The sequence below is a fragment of the Macrobrachium nipponense genome, chromosome 34, assembly GCF_015104395.2.
Source record: "Macrobrachium nipponense isolate FS-2020 chromosome 34, ASM1510439v2, whole genome shotgun sequence".
Classification (NCBI taxonomy): domain Eukaryota; kingdom Metazoa; phylum Arthropoda; class Malacostraca; order Decapoda; family Palaemonidae; genus Macrobrachium; species Macrobrachium nipponense.
Genome location: NC_061095.1, coordinates 14,434,971 through 14,457,541, shown reverse-complemented (window position 1 = coordinate 14,457,541; position 22,571 = coordinate 14,434,971). Strand labels below are relative to the sequence as shown.

The window sequence follows — 22,571 nt, the reverse complement described above, 5'->3', positions numbered from 1 at the left end:
CACTTTCCACAGCACTACTTTGCTTAGCTTCTATGGCAAGCCATTTTACGGTCCATTTTCATAAGCGCAGCTTTAAGGCTTGCTATCTCCGAAGCAGAGTCCGTAGGATCTGCATTCGGAGAAGGACCGGAATGAAATATTACAAGGAGCGTTCATAATGTTAGAGGAGGGTACAATATTACTCACCAAACCACTTGAAGATTGAGAGCTAGGCTTGGTTTTGGAAGATGACTTCCTTAACCGGTCTTTCTCTAATTTCCTTAAATAAGAAGTTAGAGACTTCCACCCTTCAGCACTCAAACTCACATTCATGATAAGTGTTATCCATCGAGCATTCATACTTCCTGCATATTTTACATACAGTGTGAGGATCAACCGAAGCTTTCGGCATTCTCACCTTGCACCCTTCATTTACACATATTCTCACCACACTTCCAGAATCAGACATCATGATGAAAATTCCAAGCCAAAATCCAAATAACGATCCACAAAAGCGTATGCCAGTACAACGATCCAAATACGCCACCAAATGGTCCAAAACGATGATCAATTGTATCCAAAAACGAAATCCAGCCGGAGATACCAACAACGATGTTGCCAGTATGGCCGACAGAAAAAATCTGATGGAAAACGGGAATGGTTCCTATTCCTGCCACCCAGCGGCGGCGCGGTGGATCACCTGACCTACCTGTAGCGTGTGCGTGAAATTCGAAATTCTGTCGGCGCGACGGAGTCAATAGCTATGTATATATCTGACAGGTAAGTTGAATGTATAAAATGTTATGTCTACAACATGGAATGGTATGGAATGAAGTTAATGAATTATAATAAATTAATGATAAATGAGGGGATTGTTAAGTGATATATGAGGTTGGAATTAAAAATAGGAATTGAACTTATAAAAGACTGAAATAGATAAAAATGACAAAAGTCATCTATTTAAAAGGGTACAGTATATGTTAAATCTTATTAATCAAATTAGTCTTTTTTAAAAATATTAATACTCTATATAAAGAAAAATTATCTGATTCCGATAGTATTTCTGATAATGATTTATTGCCTAAATATAAATTTCTTTCTCTATTAAAAATTAGGCATTCACATAAAATATGTTTGACTGTTAAAATTGTATTGCACACATTGCAATGAGGGATGTTCCCTTGTGGAGTTATCATTAAATACTCATGAGTTAGTCTTGTGTGGCCTATTTGTAATCTTGTTAATATTACTTCAGCTCGTTTTTCATTTTGTACTGATGTATTCCACAAGTCTACTTTCTGTTTGATGCACTTCAATTGAATGAGAGAGAAGTCCTCCAGACATCTGTAGGCGCCAGACTTTTGAACTTTGCCAGAGTCTGGGCGCAGAGAGGGGCGGACAGCTGGACCCTCTCAATCCTCGAGAGAGGATACCTGATCCCCTTCAAGGAAAATCGTCCCTTAACGAAAACTCCAAGGGAGTTGACGGCAAGATACAAAGATCCCGTCAAGAGTCAGGCTCTCCTGCAAGCAGTAGACCTTATGCTGCAGAAGAGGGCCATAGAACCGGTTCAAGATCTCCATTCACCAGGTTTCTACAATCGGCTGTTCTTGGTACCAAAAGTCTTGGGCGGGTGGAGGACGGTTTTAGACGTAAGCGCGCTGAACTTCTTTGTGATAAAGAAGTTCTCGATGGAGACTTCTTCCTCTGTGCTTTCTGCTCTTCGTCCAGGGGACTGGATGGTATCCCTGGACCTTCAAGATGCATATTTCCATGTGCCAATTCACCCGGCATCAAGGAAATATCTCAGATTCGTGTCACAGGGAAGAGTATTCCAGTTTCGAGTGCTGTGCTTCGGACTATCGACGGCCCCTCAAGTCTTTACGGGCATCCTAAGGAATGTGGCACTTTGGCTACATTTAGAAGGGATCAGGATCTCAATGTACTTGGACGACTGGCTCATAAGAGCAAAGTCAAAGGATCAGTGTCTGGAGGACCTTTCTGTAACGCTAAGATTGACGCAGTCTCTGGGACTCCTAGTCAACCTCAAGAAGTCCCAACTGGATCCCCAGCAGAGCATAGTCTATCTGGGGATTCAGATGGATTCTCGGGGTTTTCTAGCATCTCCATCAATAGAGAGAATAGAACGCTGCCTAGCGAAGGTTTCAGTTTTTCTAAAGAAAGAACATTGCTCTGCGAGGGAATGGATGAGTTTGCTGGGAACCCTCTCCTCGTTGGAGCAGTTCGTTTCTTTAGGAAGGCTGCACCTAAGACCCCTTCAGTATTATCTGAAGGAGAATTGGGACCAGAGTTCCCAGGACCTAGAAGACTCCTTTATTCTGACGGACAAGATCAAGGAGGATCTCCGATGGTGGCTGGACCCAAAGAAGCTCAGCAAAGGAGTATCTCTGCACATACAGAGCCCTCTCCGAGCGTTGTTTGCAGACGCATCGGATTCAGGATGGGGAGCAACATTGGGCTCGGAAGAAGTGTCAGGCACCTGGGAAGGAGCACAGGTGTCCTGGCACATAAACAAGAAGGAGTTAAAGGCCATTCATTTAGCTCTCATTCTCTTCCAAAGGCAGATCTCAGGATCTGTCATTTAGTTCAATTCGGACAACATGACAGCCCTCGCCTATATCAGGAAACAAGAGGGAACCCATTCATTCTCCCTTTACGAGACAGCGAAGGAGTTGCTGCTTTGGGCTCAGAAGAAAGAAATCTCTCTTCTCACCAGGTTTATACAGGGAGAAAGAAACGTTCAGGCGGATTTGCTAAGCAGAAAGAACCAAGTTCTCCCCACCGAGAGGACCCTCCATCCGCAAGTTTGCGAGCAGTTATGGGGGTTATGGGGAAGACCGAACATAGACTTGTTCGCAACCAATTGGAACAAGAGACTGGAGAATTATTGCTCCCCGATTGCAGATCCAAGAGCGATAGCCATAGGCGGCCTCCTGATGGATTGGAAGGGCGTAGACGGGTACGCTTTTCCCCCCTTCAAACTAGTAGGGGAAGTGATAAGGAAGTTTGCTTCCTCAGAAGGAGCGAAGCTGACTTTAATCGCTCCCTTTTGGCCAGCCCTAGACTGGGTTACAGAGGTGCTGGAATGGATGGTGGATCTTCCCAGATCGCTCCCACTAAGGAGCGATCTTCTCAAACAGCCCCACTTCGACAGGTATCACAAAAACCTCCCTGCTCTAAGTCTAACTGCCTTCAGACTATCGAAGGACTCGTTAGAGCGAGGGGTTTTCTCGCGAGGCTTCGAAAGCAATCACAAGAGCCAGGAGACCTTCCACTTTACGAGTGTACCAGTCGAAGTGGGAGGTGTTTAGAAGATAGAGCAAGTCGCAGAAGGTATCCTCTTCCAGTACCTCTGTAACTGACATTGCGGATTTTCTTCTTTATCTTAGAAGAAAATGTAATTTAGCTGTTTCAACGATAAAAGGGTACAGAAGCATGCTAGCCTCTGTTTTCAGGCATAGGGGGCTAGATGTGTCAGAGAACAAGGACCTGCATGACCTTATTAGGTCTTTCGAGACCTCAATAAGCCAGACCAGGAAGAACCCTAGTTGGAATTTGGATGTGGTCCTTCAATATCTTATGTCGGACAAGTTCGTACCTTCTAATAAGGCCTCCTTTAGAGACTTGACGAGGAAGTCTCTGTTCCTTTTCGCCCTAGCAACGGCAAAAAGGGTAAGTGAACTTCAAGCGTTAGAAGGCAGAGTGGGATTTAAGAAGAACGCTGCAATTTGCTCTTTTAAGCCTCTCTTCTTAGCAAAAAATGAGAATCCATCAAAACCATGGCCAAGATGCTTCGAAGTAAAAGGGCTTTCTTCTCTTAGGGGGGAAGAGCAGGAGAGGACTTTATGTCCAGTAAGAGCCCTCAAGTTTTATTTACAAAGGAAGTCTCAATTAGGAGGTACGGAAGAAAGTCTATGGTGCTCAGTCAAGGATCCGACAAGACCTATTTCGAAAAACGCTCTAACGATTTTCATAAAGGACGTAATTAAGGAGGCTCATCTAGCTTGTGGTGATGAACATTTTAAGCTCCTCAGAGTGAAGGCGCATGAAGTGAGGGCCATAGCAACCTTGATGGCGTTTGACAAGACGTGGTCTCTTCAAGCCCTTATAGAGTCCACGTATTGGAGGTGTAACTCGGTATTCGCTTCTCATTACCTAAGAGACGTAAGAGTTACTTATGAGAAGTGCTTCTCACTTGGGGCGTATGTTTCCGCGGATTCAGTGCTGGGAGGAGGAGCTGAGGTTAATCCTAATTAGTTTAGTTAATTATTCTTTTTTAACATTTTGGTGTGTGTTTTTATGGTCGATTGGAAGAGGGTATAGGTAGTAACCCCTTTCAATTCCTAGATCTAACATGGTTAGGAGGGTCAGGTGGTCAGGATTAACTTTTGGTCTCCTCATTGTGTTATTTTGTAAAACCAAAAGCTCTGTCATGTAAGAGGGCTAGCCCCCATTGATATGATACAGGTCAGGCTCTGTCACATAAGCGGGTAAGCCCCCATTGACACGATCCGTGTAGGCTCTGTCGTGTAAGCGGGCTAGCCCCCTTTGACATGATCCAGAAGGGCTATTCAGTTATAGGTCGATACCTCGCTGAAGCTCTTGAGGCATGCAGGCTCATTGACAGTAATCATGAAGTCTTCTGCCCAAACAGGTGAGAACCAAGGATTTATATCCTACAACAATTGTTGTTTTTCCCGTTGTTATTTTTATTTTTTTATTTTTTTTGGTATCTAGCTGTCTCTTACCCTCCACCAAGGGTGCCAATCAGCTAAGTATATATCTGCCGGGTAAGTTGCATGTACAAAAATGATATTGTTAAGATACAATTAAGTTTTGTACATACTTACCTGGCAGATATATACAATTAATGGCCCACCCAGCCTCCCCTCAGGAGACAGGTGGAAGAGAAAATCTGTCAGAAAACGGGAATGGTTCCGGATCCCGCCACCCAGCGGCGGGAATGGTAGATCACCTGACCTACCTGTAGCGTGTGCCGCGAGTTTTGAATTCTGTCGGGACGACGGAGTCTATAGCTAAGTATATATCTGCCAGGTAAGTATGTACAAAACTTAATTGTATCTTAACAATATCATTTTTACACATGCAACTTACCCGGCAGATATATACTTAGCTTATGTCTCTGACGTCAGCTAAGTATATATCTGCCTGGTAAGTATGTGTAAAACTTTATTGTATCTTAACAATTTCATTTTACTGCAATTTTGCGGCAAAATCGGTATCTCCTGCACAGAAGGCAGAGTTGTTGTTTGCCCCTCTCTCTAACCATCTCTTCCCACAATCAATGGTGAAGGACATTGCGGTTAGCCTTCAGGAAAGGGCAACTCAGGACCTTTTGGCTCGGTCTTCTAGACGTCCTGCTGCCCCCGCTTCATCTACGCTAGTGCAGTCTTCTAAGAAGATTAAGCCCTTTCGTGGCGGAGCTTCCTCGAGGGCGTCTCCTCGAGGAAGAGGAATCGCTAGAGGAGAGACCCCTGCTAAACCCAGGGGGAAGAAGTGACGTGTCGGCCCTTCAGGCACCGGTCGGAGCGAGACTTATTATTTGCGGAGGCATGGAGAGTAAGAGGAGCAAACAACTGGTCCCTCGAGATCATCGAGAAAGGTTACAAGATCCCTTTTCTCACAACACCTCCGTTAAGCTTGAAACCCTTAGATCTGTCACCTTCCTACCAGCCTTCGAAGCAACAGATCCTGCTCGATTTGCTCGAGCAAATGATAGAGAAGAGAGCGTCGAACAAGTTTTAACATTAGACTTCCCCAGGCTTCTACAACAGGTTGTTCCTGATTCCGAAGCAGTCGGGGGGATGGAGACCTGTCCTGGACGTCAGCAGACTGAACCTTTTTATAAAGAAGGACAAGTTCAAGATGGAGATGTCTCAGTCTGTCTTAGGGGCATTAAGACCAGGCGACTGGATGGTATCTTTAGACCTCCAGGACGCCTACTTCCACGTCCCGATCCATCCTCAGTCAAGGAAGTACCTGAGGTTTGTACTAAAGGGACAGGTCTTCCAATTCAGAGCTCTCTGCTTCGGGCTAAGTACTGCACCGATGGTGTTCACGCTTCTCATGAGAAATGTGGCAAGGTGGCTTCACCTCTCAGGGATAAGAGTTTCGCTCTACCTAGATCTCATGAGAAATGTGGCAAGGTGGCTTCACCTCTCAGGGGATAAGAGTTTCGCTCTACCTAGACGATTGGCTCATTTGATCATCGTCGGAGTCAAGGTGTCTGGAGGACCTTCATACGACGTTGCAGCTGACGAAGGCCCTCGGCCTGCTAGTGAACTTCGAAAAGTCCCATCTGACCCCTACACAGTCCATCGTGTATCTGGGGATTCAGATGGATTCAGAGGCTTTTCAAGCCTTTCCATCCCTGGAACGTCAGCGGAATTGCTTAGGAAAAGTGTCAGACTTCCTGGGGAAAGAAACATGCTCGGTGAAGGAATGGATGAGTCTGCTGGGGACGATTTCTTCGCTGGAAAAGTTTGTTTCTCTGGGGAGACTGCATCTCAGACTGCTCCAGTTTTCCTAGTGGAGAACTGGAAAAACAAGAAGGACCTAGATGCGATTCTAAGCATCTCTCGATTGGTCAAGGATCATCTGTTGTGGTGGCAAGATCCTGTAAAACTAGCAGGAAGGATTGTCTCTCTGCCTTCTGAGCCCTGACCTAGTATTGTTCTCAGACGTGTCCGCGGCGGGTTGGGGAGCAACACTAGGAAAGGAGGAAGTGTCAGGCATCTGGAGAGGGGAACAGATGTCCTGGCACGTCAACCTCAAAGAATTGGAAGCTATTCGGTTGGCTCTCCAGTTCTTCGAAGGACAAGTTATTGGCCAAGTTGTCCAGATCAACTCGGACAATACCACGGCGCTTGCTTATGTCAAGAAGCAGGGAGGAACACACTCTCGGTCCCTGTTCGAGATAGCGAGAGAGATCCTGCTTTGGGCAAAGGCACGGAACGTGACGATCCTGACGAGGTTCGTTTCGGGAGTTCAGAACGTCTGTGCGGATCTTCTCAGCAGTTGGGAGCAGATACTGGCGACCGAATGGACTCTTCATCGAGAAGTGTGTCAAGAGTTGTGGAGACTGTGGGGGCGTCCCTTAGTAGACCTCTTCGCAATATCGAAGACGAAGAGACTTCCTCTTTACTGCTCCCCTGTTCTCGACCCGGGAGCAATAGTGATAGACGCCATCCTTTGGGATTGGACGGGGTTGGACGTCTACGCCTTTCCCCCTTTCAAACTTCTGGGAGAGGTGGTCAGGAAGTTTGCGGCGTTGGAAGGAGCGAGAATGATGTTAATTGCCCCGTTATGGCCTGCAAGAGACTGGTTCACAGAGGTCATGTCCTTCCTAGTGGACTTTCCAAGGACCCTGCCGGAGAGAATAGATCTACTCAGACAGCCCCACTTCGAGAGGTACCACAGAAACCTGTCCGCTCTGAGTCTGACTGCGTTCAGACTATCGAGAAGTTGGCCAGAACGAGAGGGTTTTCAAGACCGATGGCAAGAGCTATTGCCAACGCAAGAAGAGCTTCCTCTCGTGCAGTTTACCAATCAAAGTGGGCTGTCTTCAGGAGATGGTGTAGGAAGAAAGGTATTTCCTCCTCCACGACCTCTGTGAACCAGATTGCTGATTTCCTCCTCCATCTAAGGAATGTTGACAAGCTAGCGGTTCCTATGATAAGAGGTTACAAGAGCATGTTGTCGACGGTCTTTCGACACAGAGGTTTAGAGCTGTCTGACAACAAAGACCTTCACGATCTTTTGAGGTCTTTTGAAACCTCGAAAGTGCCGCAACCTAAGATTCCGTCATGGAACTTAGATGTAGTTCTAAAGTTCCTGATGTTGAGTCCTTTCGAACCTTTGCATGCTGCTTCTTTAAAGGACGTGACAAGAAAAACTATTTTCCTAACCGCTCTAGCTACGGCAAAGAGGGTAGTGAAATTCAAGCCATAAGTAAACATGTGGGCTTTAGAGGACATAATGCAGCATGTTCTTTAAGCCCTTCATTCTTAGCGAAGAATGAAAATCCATCCAACCCTTGGCCCAAGAGCTTCGACCTTAAAGGGTTAGCAGAGATCATTGGACAAGAACCTGAGAGAGTCCTGTGCCCTGTCAGGGCTCTCAAGTTTTATTTGGAAAAGACTAAACAGTGTCGAGGTCCGTCGGACAATTTGTGGTGTTCAGTCAAGAGACCAGACTTACCGATGTCAAAGAACGCATTAGCGTTCTTTCTGAGGAGCACCATCAAGGAGGCTCATTTGTCCTGTTGAGATGGTGATCTTGGACTTTTGAAAGTTAATGCTCACGAAGTGAGAGCGGTTGCGACCTCCGTGGCATTTCAAAAGAACATGGCACTCAGTGACATCTTGAGTGCCACCTTTTGGCGAAGCAACTCTGTTCGCTTCACATTACCTGCGGGATGTGAAGACGACATATGAGAACTGCTGCTCGCTAGGACCATACATTTCTGCGGATACTATCTTTAGGGTGGAAAGTAATGCTCATCCTATCCTATAGAAAGTGGGTAGGTGAGCTTTTAATTTTGTTGTTTTGGTTTATGGTTGTGGGGTCGGCCGCCTAAGGCGGACTTCCCTTTTGTTAGCCTAAAGTTAAGTGGGGTTAACTTTTGTTAGGCTAGGTCAGGTGGTGGTTTTGCTTTTTTGCCCTCATAGTATGGTCAATATGGTCTAGTCACATTGTGGTCACGCCCCCGTTGACAGATCATCTAGAACTCACCAGCTACATAGGTCACTACCTTGCTGGAGACTCTAGTAAAGCAGAAGCAGACTTGGGTGACAGTAATCACGAAGTCAGCTATGCTAACAGGTAAGGAACCAAGATGTCAATCATCTGCATGCAATTTGTTTCCTAAATCATTCTATTCTGTCCCTTCCCACCTCCAAAGGTGGGATTCAGCTATATATATATATCTTGACAGGTAAGTGTCATGAACAAAATGATATTGTTATGATACAATAAAGTTTGTTCATACTTACCTGGCAGATATATATAATCAAGTACCCACCCACCTCCCCTCAGGGAACAGTGGCACTAGAAAATCTGAATAGAAAATGGGAATGGTTCTTGATATCCGCCTCCCAGCGGCGGGAATGGGTACTAACCACCTGGCCAACCACTGCATTTACCGGGAGTTTTGAAATTCTGTCGGACTTCGGAGAATACAGCTATATATATATCTGCCAGGTAAGTATGCACAAACTTTATTGTATCATAACAATATCATATTCACTGTATTTTTCATAGAGAAATATTCACTAATTACTGTATATTTTCATATAACTTTCATACCTAAATGCATTTTTTGCGATAAAACTATTAAAATGGGCAGTCCCCCACTACTAGGTCCCTAGTTGTGGTCCTCATATCGTCTGATTTTTGCCTCATGATGTGCCTTTTTATTCCTTAATGTAAAATTTAGATTGTAAGAAAAAATAATTGTTACGGACATGACTCTTATTTTTCTCCTTATCTTGTTTTCTCTTCTAGTATTACTTTGCTATCTTAATACAGGCAGTCCCTGGGTTACGACGGGTTCGGCTTATGACGTTCTGAGATTAAGGCGCTTTTCAATTATATTCATCAGAAATTATTTCCGAGGTTATGACGCATGCTCCAGGGTGACGGCGCCTACAACGCTCATCTGGCAGAAGAAATATGACACCAAAAATGCAAAATAATCAATATTTGAAGGTTTTTTTTTATGAAAAATGCAATAAGAATGCAGTTTACATAGTTCTTAATGCACTGAAAGCATTAAAAATAAGGTTGTCTTAGGATTTTTGACAATGTTCCGGCTTATGACGATTTTCGGCTTACAACGCGTCTCAAGAACGGAACCCCTGTCTTAACCTGGGGACTGCCTGTAGCATCTTTTAAGTGATTTAGTAATTCAGTCTATGGTAGTTACTGTAAATGTTATGTTAGTATAATTGGGATTCTTTTTGTATGTTCTGAATTTGATATACAGTTTATTGCTGTTTAGATCATCTTATTGCACTGTTAATTGCAGTATGTACCACTGTATAGCATGATCTTTTATTGTTCTTTTCTTTTATTGTTTTATTTATTAAATTATTAATTTGTCTGTTTTACTTATAACTGGTCTCCTCTTTCTGTATTTCCTATTGCCTTCTGTTACTTTTTTCGAATGAACACCATATTCTTTGGAAACTTGAATATCAGGTCAATGGGTCATTTGGGCTTGTTCCATATGAATAGGGTTCATCTGAATAATAATGATTATAATAATAATACTATGCTGTTGCAACTTGTTAGTTTGGTCTTGCAATTTTAATTGCATAAAACTAAGACTTTTTGTTTCTTTCAGTTTGGAGCCTGGACTTCTTGGGTTTGCTGGGTTGGTCTCTCCATGTTTTCTATGTTGAAAGTATGCAAGTACCACCAGCAGGAAAATATTAGAGTTTCAATGGCACGAGAACGAGCGAGACTTGTCGGAGACAGACATTCACCCCTGAGGGAGTAAGATTTTTCAGTGTTCTTTATTGTGAGAATCTTTAGTCTTACTTGGATATATATGGTCTTGAGATTAACATTAAAAAAAGAAAAACTTATAAATTTTAGGTGTCACAATTTCATCATGCATTTTCCCCCTCATAATCATTGCTACTAGTGCAGTACTCTACATATTTTGGGATGTGTATAAAGTAACAAATAGGAGAATCTATCCACTTTTAGGAATAATCTCTGTATGTGAGGCATTTCATTTTTTTTCACTTGTAGAATTTGAATACGTGTTTTGTGTAATGGAATATACTGCATCTGGGAATTTGCAGTGATCACAAACTCATTTTTTATTCAAATATGGGATTTAGTTTTTTTTATATGAAAAGCAGGATCATATTCTTATAGTATCACAATATGGAAATCAATTTGTTTTGCAGTTGTAAGGCAAAATTATTAGCTTTCTTTAAATCTGTTGTTTAAAATTTGTCATAAGAGCAGTTTTTTTATTTAAATGTCATGATTATAATTCAACTTACTTTATTTACAGATTGTAATCACTATTCTTTAAATTTTGGAAGCAGCCATGTAAGTTTACTTGATAAGATAGTTAACTGCTTTGTTTTGCTTTGTATGAGCCCATGATGGTGGTAATTAGATTCTGTACTAATTGTTTTGGACTAAAAACCCTTTGGATATGAATTGCTTGTAATTAACGAGTTATACCTGAGCGTAAGTTGCTTGTACAAAAGGTAAATCTGAATGACATCGGTAGTTACAGTATTGTAGGGTGTTTGAGAAGATGTCAGTGTGTTATTGACCTACTAATAACTGATCATGAAGGTAATATACCTGATTGTTTTATTACCAAAAATATTACCTCTAACTGGTTTATGAAATTGTGGGGCTCTGACACCTGTATTGCGTAAAGATAGTTTTGCCATCCGATATCTATCTGAAGCATGCTTCTCACATTGCATCTTATGTTATTTTATGATGAACTGTATTAGTTCTTTTAAAAGGATGCTAGAAATTAAGATATACTGTGCTTGAAGGTTTGCAAATTGAGGTAATATGTAAAGGGATTTCGACACATAGTAGCTTATGAATGGAGTTCAAGTAACGTTTCTACCTGATTTCGTATGTTGCCATTTTCATGAATTATTTTACAAGTGTTTTTTTGTTGTTTTGTTTGGTTAGTCTAAACTGGCAGCTTAGAAAACTGAATGTTTAATGTTGATGCTAAATTTGGTATGAATGGAGTAGTATCTGAATTGTTTGTAAAAGGAAAATGTGCCTACTAAATCCAGAAAACAAAAACGTCCAATGAAGGCTGATAATTTGGTGGTCAAAATAAGATAGTTGTTACCCCCTTTCTATGATGGGCACCTTATCAGACATTCAGAACTAAAAATTTTCCCTGATATGACCCTCTAGGAAAAGGTTACAAGTGTTGATGTAATCAGTTTTTTATCACAGCAAGAATTGAAGACTGCAAAGCTCGTTATGCTCTAAGTCTTACAGTGAAAGCTTTAGCTGGCGGAAATGATTAGCTTATAAAAATTGTCATTTCTATACTTTATTTTGGTCATTATAGCCAAATTATGGCACTGAAGCTTCAATACAGTACGTACTTGTGAGGTCTGGTTTGTTTGTTATAAATATACAGTACCCAGCTTTTTCATTAACATTATGATGTTGATGGTACCTTAGCTTAAATAAGTACCATTTGTAAACAGTTTGTAGGAACAAGTTGGATGAAAATTTGCATTTTACCTAATGCTGTTCGCAGTAGTGAAATAACTGAAAAGGGAGTATTTGCTTGAACTCTCTGCCCGTGATGCTGCATTTTGTGTTAAATAAGTTGGCTATAGCTGGTAAAAACAGCTTTGGCTGATTTGTAGTATGACATGATTTTACTTTTACTCAAACTTGCACTGTAGTTTCCTTGATTAATGTTAGGTTCAGTAATTACTAGTGTATAGTGTTGATACGAGGAATCTAGCTTGACAGTTATTTCTGTTTTATGAAGTACAGTTGGCCCTGTGCATACAGTATTTCAAAATCCCATTTTGACTTACATACAGGATATATCATAAGCAGAAGTAGAGTACGTTCCACCCATCAATGTATATTGGCAGTTTTTACTCCATGGTATATAACAGTTGAGAAACCGGACATTTAACATAGATATTAAACACAACATTTATAAGTATGAAAAGGAGTTGATTAGGAAAAACATATGTGGTATAAGTAAAGGGGAATTGAAATGTCTGGAGAAATATTCATGACTTCCATTACTTTTCAAAACACCCAAATACAGTTATACACTGATGATTATTTTTTTTTTAACATCTGCAGTTGTTCAGTATTCACATGAATATTTATAAGGCATCCAATATTCACTTGAATATTTGTAAGGCATCCAGTATTCACTTGAATAGTTAAAAGGCATCCAGTCTTCCAAATATTTTAGGAAGTGGTTCAGTGTACAGTTAACCCCCACCTGTTTGCAGTTCTGGATTCACAGACTCACCCGGTCCCTGATTTTTTTCTGGAATGTATATACCCAATATTCATGGAAAATTAGCCCATTGGCAGTATTTACCTTAGAGAAATATTGATAAATACTGTATTTTCATATAATTTTTGTGGCTGAAAGTACTTTTTTTGATAAAACTATTAAAATACTCAGTTATAAGCATATTTAGAAGTGTTTTTTGGTGCTTGAACTATCCAAATATAGATAGTTATAAGCATTTTTAGAGGGGTTTCAAGTATTCGTGGATTTTAGCTATTTGCAATGGGGTTGTGATACACATCCCCCACAATTACCGGGGGTCGACTGTTGTTTCAAAAGTAGCTTAACATGATATTGAAAAATATTAGAATTTTATAAAGTAACCCACACCTTGGATACTCATTGTAGACAGCATTTTATTTTTAAAGAGAGTGTATCAATGAATTAACTTTACATACCTAATTTAAAATTAGTGTAGTATCATATACCAAATGACTGTATATGCAGGGCTAAATGTACTTCTGATTTTCAGGGTTTCAGGAACTTGAATCTCGTAAGTTCTGCGTGAACTCTACATTATTAGATTTTTTATTTTTTGTTTCAGTACTCATTCCCAAGTTTTCAGAAATTTTGAAGTATTTTGATATTGGTTGCTTTTGCATTAAAGAGTAAGTTCATTATGCCTAAGATACTTTTTATTTATAGCCTCTGATATTTTATTACTTTCTAGGTGTTTTCTTTACTAGATTTAAATCCTAGTGCCTTTTGCCACTATTGTTATATTATAATAAGTTATAGTAAAAAGAAATGTAAGTTTCAGGGCCTATTAGGAAGAAGACAACAAAAGTTCATTAGATTGTCAAAAATTGAGTCTGCATCCACTCCTCCGTATCGAGCTGGTTAAGATTGAAGACCAGGTTGTGCACATGAAAAAATTTATTGTAAACTACTACCTGGTACAAAGTCCAGGTCTACATACTGGGTCCAAATTCCAGGTCTACGTAATTATCTTGCCACTTTTGTTAATGTTAGTAGTTTACATAATTAAAAACATAATTTTGCATCATTACTCCAAACTTCAACTTAACTTAGTATAGACATCATCAATTCCAGATGTATCGCTTGACATTTTTGTATCAGAAGATGCTCTGAGACTCAATTTGTTCCAAGATTGTTTCTATTTAAAGTTGAGGATTTATTCGTTTTCATTTTTTCACTGGTTTTAGTTTCATGTTTTTACATGTTTGAATTTTTGCTTTCATATTGTGCATACTCTTTAACACATCTTTCAGTCAGTCTGATGAACTCAGAATAGAAAATGTTGCTTTCACGCATAGGTAAATGATAGCTTTTTTTACTAGTCATAGTCAAAGTCAGATAGTTACTACTGGACATCATTAACTGGGTTACCTGTAGATTTCATTTTCTGTTATTCATCTGCATCATTTGGTGGTCTCATTATGCTGATGCTTCTTACGGTTTGTATGCTGCACTAACAAAGCATCCCAAGTTCTTGCATTTAGTCATGCTTTTCCATGATGCATGAATTTCAAAGCTAGTTATTATGAATGTTAATGCATCTGAGTTCAGCTTAAGTGGTGGCTCTTGTAAATAATCATTTTTTGTGGCAGTCGCAGTTTATGTATAGGTTTTTCATCTGCTAGTGATTTGTTTTTGTTTTGGAAAAGCTCTCAGTAGAGTGGGCTGTAGCATGCTGTTACTAATTTATTTCAACAAGTTTTATTTGCATGATAACATGAGTGAAGTCTAGTTTATGAATAACCATGCCTTATTTTACTATGTTGTTTGGGCTATTCTTGTTGCAGCTGTCAAGAAATTTCAAAAGGGCCAAGGTCTTTTAATAATTATCCATCTTCTGTGGTATAAAATATTAAATATATGTTCAATATTTTGTGTAGGACTACCACACTCAATGCTTTTTACTTGAAGCAATGTAAGGTGATCTAATATTGTACAACAACTAAAATATCACATAGTGTGGATACTTTTATAGTAATAAAGACAATAAGCAATATATTATACTTGTATTATGTGAAAATTTGCTATAGGAAATAGAGATTTGGAAAGAAAAAAAAATTAAGTTAAGTCTGATTTATTAACTTATCTTTCATCCTGTGTCGAAGGACAAAGGACTGGTATCAAATGCAAGACGTGTTCCTAGATCTTTTTCCTCACAATACTTTCAACTGCTTTACATAAATCATAAATCTATTTGCAGCTACGTATTTGCAAATTTGTTCTACCTTTTAACACAGATCTTTTGATTTTGTTATAATTTTTGTGTAGTTGTCTCTGATTGATTTTTCAAAATATTTTATGTGACACTGTTTCTATTTTCCATGTGTGGTCATACCTCTAGGATACTGAACAAATTTAACTGTCACCTCCAGTTTTCACATCTCATTCAAGGCAGAGGAGAAGATGATTGACGGTCATGTGGTGAAACTACTTTCTAGTTATCATGATGGATTGCAGCCTTCCCTACTTAGTGATGATTATAGATCAGTATTTGATGCTGATGTAGACTTGTTAGAGTAAAAAAATAATACTTACTTTCCCCTGAATTAGTACATGAAATACTATCTTCACTGTACTATTGGTATAAGCTACACAGTATGTATGGTATATTAAGAGAGAACTTATGATTATCAGTGCTACTGTCAAATTGTCATCATTCTCATTTTTATTTTTACTTATATAGGACTACAGGAATCTACTTTCAGCAGAAGAAATATTGATTTCATAATACATTTACATGTTTTTCGTGTAAGGCAGTTCACGGTTATCAGCAGACTCGGTTAATGGCAATCCGGTTTTATGGGGCTTATCTAGCCCCATAAAATCGGCAATTTATGGCGACATAACGGGCCAAGTTTCAGTTATCGGCACCATAAGGTGCTGATAATAGCGTTGTGGTGCCATAATATACCTAACAGAGGCGCCATTAACCAAAACTTGGCACCTAAATCGCAAGGTTTGGTTTATGGCGGTTTTCGTTTATCAGCACCCTGCCAAGAATGGAACCCCCGCTGATAACCAGGGACTGCCTGTGCTCATTTTACCAAATTTGAAGGGAAGATAAAAGCACAAGAAATTGTATAATGTAAATAAGACTTAAGTAACAAAATTTGAAATGTTTTCATGTGTTTGCAAAGGTATGTCGTACATTCCTTAACCAACTGTCTGAGGAATGTTGCTCAGCATGAGCTGCAAATCTGTCTGATTACTGCTGCTGTACAACTAATGTAGAATTAACATTTTTTCCACATTATTAGTAAACATTGAAATGTTCAAGAAAAGTTAAGGGTACTGAATTTTTTTTTTTTTATAAAGCACAGTGTATTTCCTTTTGGACATTAGTTATTGGTAGATAACTTGTTACCTCTCTTTTGTAAATTGGTAAAGACTTGTTTATCAGTTGTCCATTGTTGAAATTTTTTGGCCGTGTGTCTTCCTAGTGTTTACTCTTCAAAAAATATTCAATACTTGTAGTTTAAAAGGTTATCTTTCATGTGAGGAATTTCACAGTTAATATCATTAAGAGAAGTATTGAGTAACCGCAGTTGTTTTTAACACTTGTCTACATTTATGTTTTTAATGTTTGTTCATTAGAGAGTCATTTCATATATATTTTCATGTCATAATCATTTATATTAATTTTTTAGGTATTTGTAGCTTTCATTATTTCATATAAGACACTGAATTACGTATATATAATATATATTACTTATATATGTACTGCACCCACATTCATGCACTCAACATATATTTCATGGGGAGAAAAGACAATAGGGTTGATTTGACTATACTGTATACGATTCCTCTTACTTGCTCCCTCCAACAGTGTTAATACAGTATAAATTATAATACAGTATTTTGAAACATACTGTAGGATGCGTACAAAAACTAAAATTAAACTCAGATAATCTGATGTGTCATTCTCTTAAAAAGTGGGGTGTCAAAATTATCTCTTTCAGGTTGCGCTACTGTATCCTCTTGTCTTTGAAGTTGCTATATTATAAATGCCCCTTGAGTCAAGAATTTATTGGGCAGGTTAATGTGTTATTGAATGCGTTCATGTCGGATAGAAATTTGTTTCAAGATTATAAGTGAGGGTTTCATATGTTTGTAGTATTTTGGCAATATATAGTATTCCATTAATAAGATAAATCATCCTTTACAGGAAAGTTGGTGAAGGAAAGTTAGTTTACTGTAACCGTGCCATATCTGTAATTATTATTTCATTGTTGGTGGAATATTAAAAAAAATATTACATATGATACTGCGTAAATGATGTTTACTCATAGGTGGACGGTCATTATTTAAAAACTGTCAGGATTAGCTTGAAGAAATTCCTAATTATGCCTAATGTATGGTGAAAGCAACATTGATAGTATTTGCTTTAAGTACCATATTTTATTATGGCACCTGTCATTTGTTTAGGCTTCATTTTAGTTGTGCTTCATTGGGGCCATTTGATGTTTTCCATGACTAAAAAATTGTTTTCTTTGCATAATTTTATTGCTAACCTATTCATGTGCTGTATTTATGGTTTTGTGCTTTGCCAAAGAAGAAATACAATACTGTAATAACGTAAATAGCAACGTGTAGTGAAACATATGCAACCAAAAGCATATTCTGTATTCAGTGATGGGTTGAAATCTTCCATTTTTGCAGTTATGCTACAGCATCTCTAGATAGAAAAACTCAATTATCGTTACCTAATGCGACTTCTGTGTTAACAGCATGATTTTTTTGACGAATATGCCTACTTTTAAAGTTTGTTAAAGATACCTTCCCTAAGGTTTGTGATTATCCAAGTACTAGGAGTGCCTTAGAAGCACTTAAAAATTAATGTAAAAATATTTTTCCATTCAACAGATCAAATGGATTCTCCATAACTATTTTCAAGCTGGTATAGGTTTTGAAGTGCATAGGATCGATACGTTAAAGGAAATAAAGGTGCCAAAAAGTGGCTAAATCTGCAGAGGTTATGATTAAATCAAATATCATTATTCCATGAATGATTATTTGACCTAGCCGGAGTCTGTTAGAAGGAATATAAGGCAAGAGTGATGAAGTAGATAAAAATATGTTAAGCCTTTTTAAACCAACAGTTGGTTAGTGGTAGGTACCAGTACATAAACAAAAGCTTGTTGAAGTGGTAGTTAGTTAGTGGTAGGTACCAGTACAGAAAGAAATGCATGTTGAAGTGGTAGTTGGTTAGTGGTAGGTACCAGTGCATAAAGAAAAGCATGTAGAAGTTGTATTATCACGCTGAGAATTGGCCACACCAGTTTAATGCTGTTACATAATAGGGACCCCTCATGATCATTTCCCATGTATAGAGAATGCAACGCTTCATAATCAAAACACCATACTTAGTGAGAATACTTAAATTTCAGTGGCTTAATGACAAGATTGGACACAAATCAATCAAAGAAATTTTTAATGCAACGTTTACGTTCTACTTGTGCATTTGCGAAGATGAAGTTTAATATATTGGACAGAATATTAAAGAACCCTCCAGTCAGCACTGTTCGTGTTAATATTTTTAACTTGCTAGTCTGGTTAAATGACCTTTTATAACTAACAAAAGAGCATCCAGTTTCATTTCATTGCTTTGAGCCAACCTGTATAAGGCCTGTCATTGGAAGTATTAATGACAGAATAAAAGTACCTTGTCTCATTTGAGTGTATTGTATAATCTAGTTCTTTAATTCTGACGCAGATGTTTAAATTCAAGTGGCTGAAGTTTAAGTTCATTTCATTTTTGTTGTATTAGCTTCTATTTCTGTGTCTGATATTTGCTGTGTAAGCCACATGGAAAATTATTTAAAATTAGTTTTTGACATATTTTCAAACTTATGTACTGAATATATCTTGCTGTTGCAGTTTTTAATTTAACATTACAAATTTTAAAAGTATTGAGAGTAAGTTGACTTCTAAAATTGTATCATTCCTACAGATTTCTTTTACGTTTGATGCCCTGATATTTTATGCCTAAGTTTATCGCATTGTTAGAAGTTCAAGGTGAGGACGTCCGTATTGACCGTAATGTACCCAGACTTTACCTGTATACATAGATTTTTATTTGTCGTGTTGAGTGAGGTATGAGTGTGTGAATACAATAAACTTACCAAAACTCTATAGATATCCTGGTTTAGGGTGTAAAACCCAAAATGTATATAGTGTGAGTACCCTCATGATATATACAGTACCCATATTTGGTATCTTTGTCAGCTCTAAATTTGAGCATTTATCATTTGCTGACTTTGGTGAATAATGACTTCAAATTTTGTGGATTGTTAAATTTTTTTTTAAAAAGATTTTTGACTTCTGTCATTTTTTTTTTAAGTTTTTGCAAAGTTGTTTAGAGTTCAGCAAACTAAGATGATTGTAAAGTGAATTCTTGTAGTACTGTATTTTATGAGTCCACTGTATAGAATATAGATCATCCACATATTTTACAATGAAGTAACGATCAAGTGCTTGAATGAAATTTTTGTGTAGTGTCTATTTTTGTTCCTGAAGCGAAGAAGTAATGAGGGTGTGTATTCCCATGTTTCAAAGTGAATTGTCTTGGATCTATAAGACGTGTATTCTTTATCAATGTATGGGACTGTAATGATGTATTTTTATATATATTAGTCATTAATTTATCCGTTGTAAATCTTGAACTATTAGGTATAATAAGGCTTGTACACATTAACAGAATTTTCACAATGAAGTACGATGGTCTTAGTTTTTGTACTATTGTAGCTTGTAATTTTGTATTGAAGAAAATATAGTCTTAAATGCCAAGAGCCAGATTGTTTTTAACCTCAAGTATCTTTAGCACTTTTATATGTATCTTTTTAACACTGCTTTTGGATGTATAAAATGGATAAGTAATGATGCAAATGATGAAAATATTCCCTTAGACTGGAATAATGTCAGTTTCTACCAGAAATAAGTAATTTGCTGATTAAAGTAAGTTTAAAAAAAAAGGGTCCTACATCACACTAGTAGCAAGAACTGGTCAGATTTTAAGTTGGGATGGCTTTAGAAGTTTCAAGATTCTCAAGAGTGCAAATTAACTTATACATTTATTTACAGTATTAATTTCACCCCTTTTAACAATTGAGTACTGTTCATACTTTCTTAAATCTAGATGGTTTAAGCTGAAAAATGAATATATAATATCAAAACTTTGCAAGTTGTCCAATGATTGTGGTAGTGGTGGGTCTTGGAAAAAAAAATTATTTGGTAGTAAAACAAAAACAGCCAATCCATAATATTTAATATCCTAACATTGTCATTGAAGTTACATGCAAAAGTGATACACACAGGTGCAGTTAGTACTATTTAAAGTTCATGTTCTTTTGCAGTTGGATTCCTGTGTATGTAACCTTTAATTACCATGAGTAGTAAACTGTAAGGCAGAGAAAAACATGCCCTGTATTAGGATGCTGACTTTGTTTTGCTTTACCATTAGGTACACAAGATAATGCTATTTTATCAGTTCATTAGATTTCTGGTTGTTGAAGGTCAGGGAAGAGGGTAGAGTGGTCTGCAGGTAGCAAATGAATGACGCCAGGACAAGGACACATACTAAGATTTAAGAGGCGAAGAATAATCATTTCAACACACCAGTGAGGAAAGAAAATGTTTGGCATTGGTAAGAGGTGTACTTCAGACCTGTGAGGGGTAAATTATTTTTGAAGGCCTTACTATTCTTAGAAAATTGACTGAATGAGTCTGTTGCAAGAGCAGATGTTGGTTTAACCTATAAACGAAGAAAAAGGTTATTTAAAGATAAAAACCACATCTGAATGCTGGCGAACTCATTTTCACATCTGATTCTGTACAATAAGGAGGACACAAAAACGTAAATGATGGTCAAGACAATGATGATAATGAATTATATGTCAAAGTATGAATCTCCAAAAACTTGGCTTGTTGATAAGCTTTGTTATTCACTATGTACAGATGGAGTTTACAGGAGAATTTGAGACAAAGCGTGCTCGTGAAACATAGGCCTAGCTGATGTACAACACATGCTAATGAGTTATATAGGCCTAATTAATACAGAGCAGAGCTAACTGCTGAAGATTGTATTCACAAAATACCGATACTGAAAATGTCAGAGAAGGAAAATGACAAATACTATTAGGCTCGTTATCCTTCTAGATTCTTGCATAATGGTAAAACAATTCGCAAGAATAGAAAACTATGCTAACCACTGTTGTCTGCTATATTATACAGCTTTCGAGTGGCAAAACCAATAAAGGAGACGGTTTTCTAGAAGCTACTTATGTTTTCTGGAAATGAAGGTTGTTCTCCTTAAACCACAAAAAAAAAAAAAAAAATGAATTTACACTCATTGCTTACCCAGGTGGTATTGCAGTAACATAGTCGTACCATACACTTCAAATATAAGAAGTTGAAGTGATTGTGAAATTTCAAGTACTTTTCATCATTAAAAAAATCGTTTTACTATAATAATAGACTGTTTGACAATTGGTAACAACGTCAGAATACAATTTTATTTTCCAAGTTTACTGGTTCTGATTTTGTGATAAATCGCATTAAATGACGGAAGTGGGTATCTTTTCAATTTGCTTTGCAGGACTGTGTTAAGAGTTTCCCTTAATCCTTCTATTAGACAAGTGTGGCAGCTGTATACCCCATTAGTGATTTAAGTTATATAAGTCGGCATGCATGTGACCATTCCTGTTTTTATACTGAATTATTATGGAAATAATGAGTTTTGAATAGTTTCTGGCAGCACACACACACACACACACACAAAGGCACCCACACATTATAGTCTATAAACCTTTTGCATGATACCATCTTTACTTTGAACATACCAACATGCAAGGAAAATTTACACTGATTTATAGTGTGTGAACCGAATGCCCTTATCAACGGAGAAAGGGCCTGTCTAATGTGTAGTACTAGTGTTTATAAGTTTGTTTCCGATCCTTCTTCAGTTTGGTTCTGTCATCCTTTTTGGGGGCAAACTGTGCAACTGAAAGGTCGAGAAGAATAATTCGCTTCAATTATCACATAATCAGAACCTACGGAACATTTATTTTCAGTACCACATATTCTACAATTCTCCCAATGCAGTGTTCGGTAAGAGAGGGAAACAAGGGTCGCCGTCAATCAATAATATCGATCGCCCCGTCGTATAACGGGCGAGTATTAATTAATAGCAGCGTAATACAAAGTCCCTTCCAGGACATTGCCCGTCTTGGTGAAATTCATTGAGCAGTAAATGACAGATACGTTTGTTTGTATTGTTGTAAGACTTGCGTTTAAATGCTCACGGCAACCATAGACTATCAGTAAGTGCGCATCGTTCAAATGAGTCTAACACGTTGGGATTTAAGTTACATTCCATTGCAATGACTCAAATTGAATGAATGTAATGATATCACCCAAAAGCATATTAATGGTAAGATCACGTTATCGCTTATCGAAGAAGTGGGTTAATTTTATCTCTTAAGAAAGAGCACAGGTAAGTAACGAGTGGGCGGGG

At 38.2% G+C, this 22,571-nt stretch overlaps 1 protein-coding gene across 1 annotated transcript in view; it reads left to right on the top strand.

Moving 5' to 3' along the window:
• LOC135207924 (transmembrane protein 179-like) overlaps positions 1–19,848 on the top strand; it is a 53,351-nt gene extending 33,503 nt beyond the window's left edge. The window contains exons 5-7 of the mRNA XM_064239875.1: positions 10,367–10,518; positions 11,051–11,088; positions 15,402–19,848. Coding sequence (XP_064095945.1) covers positions 10,367–10,518; positions 11,051–11,057 — 159 coding nt within the window. The 3' untranslated portion in view covers positions 11,058–11,088; positions 15,402–19,848. The remainder of the gene's footprint in view (positions 1–10,366; positions 10,519–11,050; positions 11,089–15,401) is intronic.
• The last annotated feature ends 2,723 nt before the right edge of the window (positions 19,849–22,571 follow it).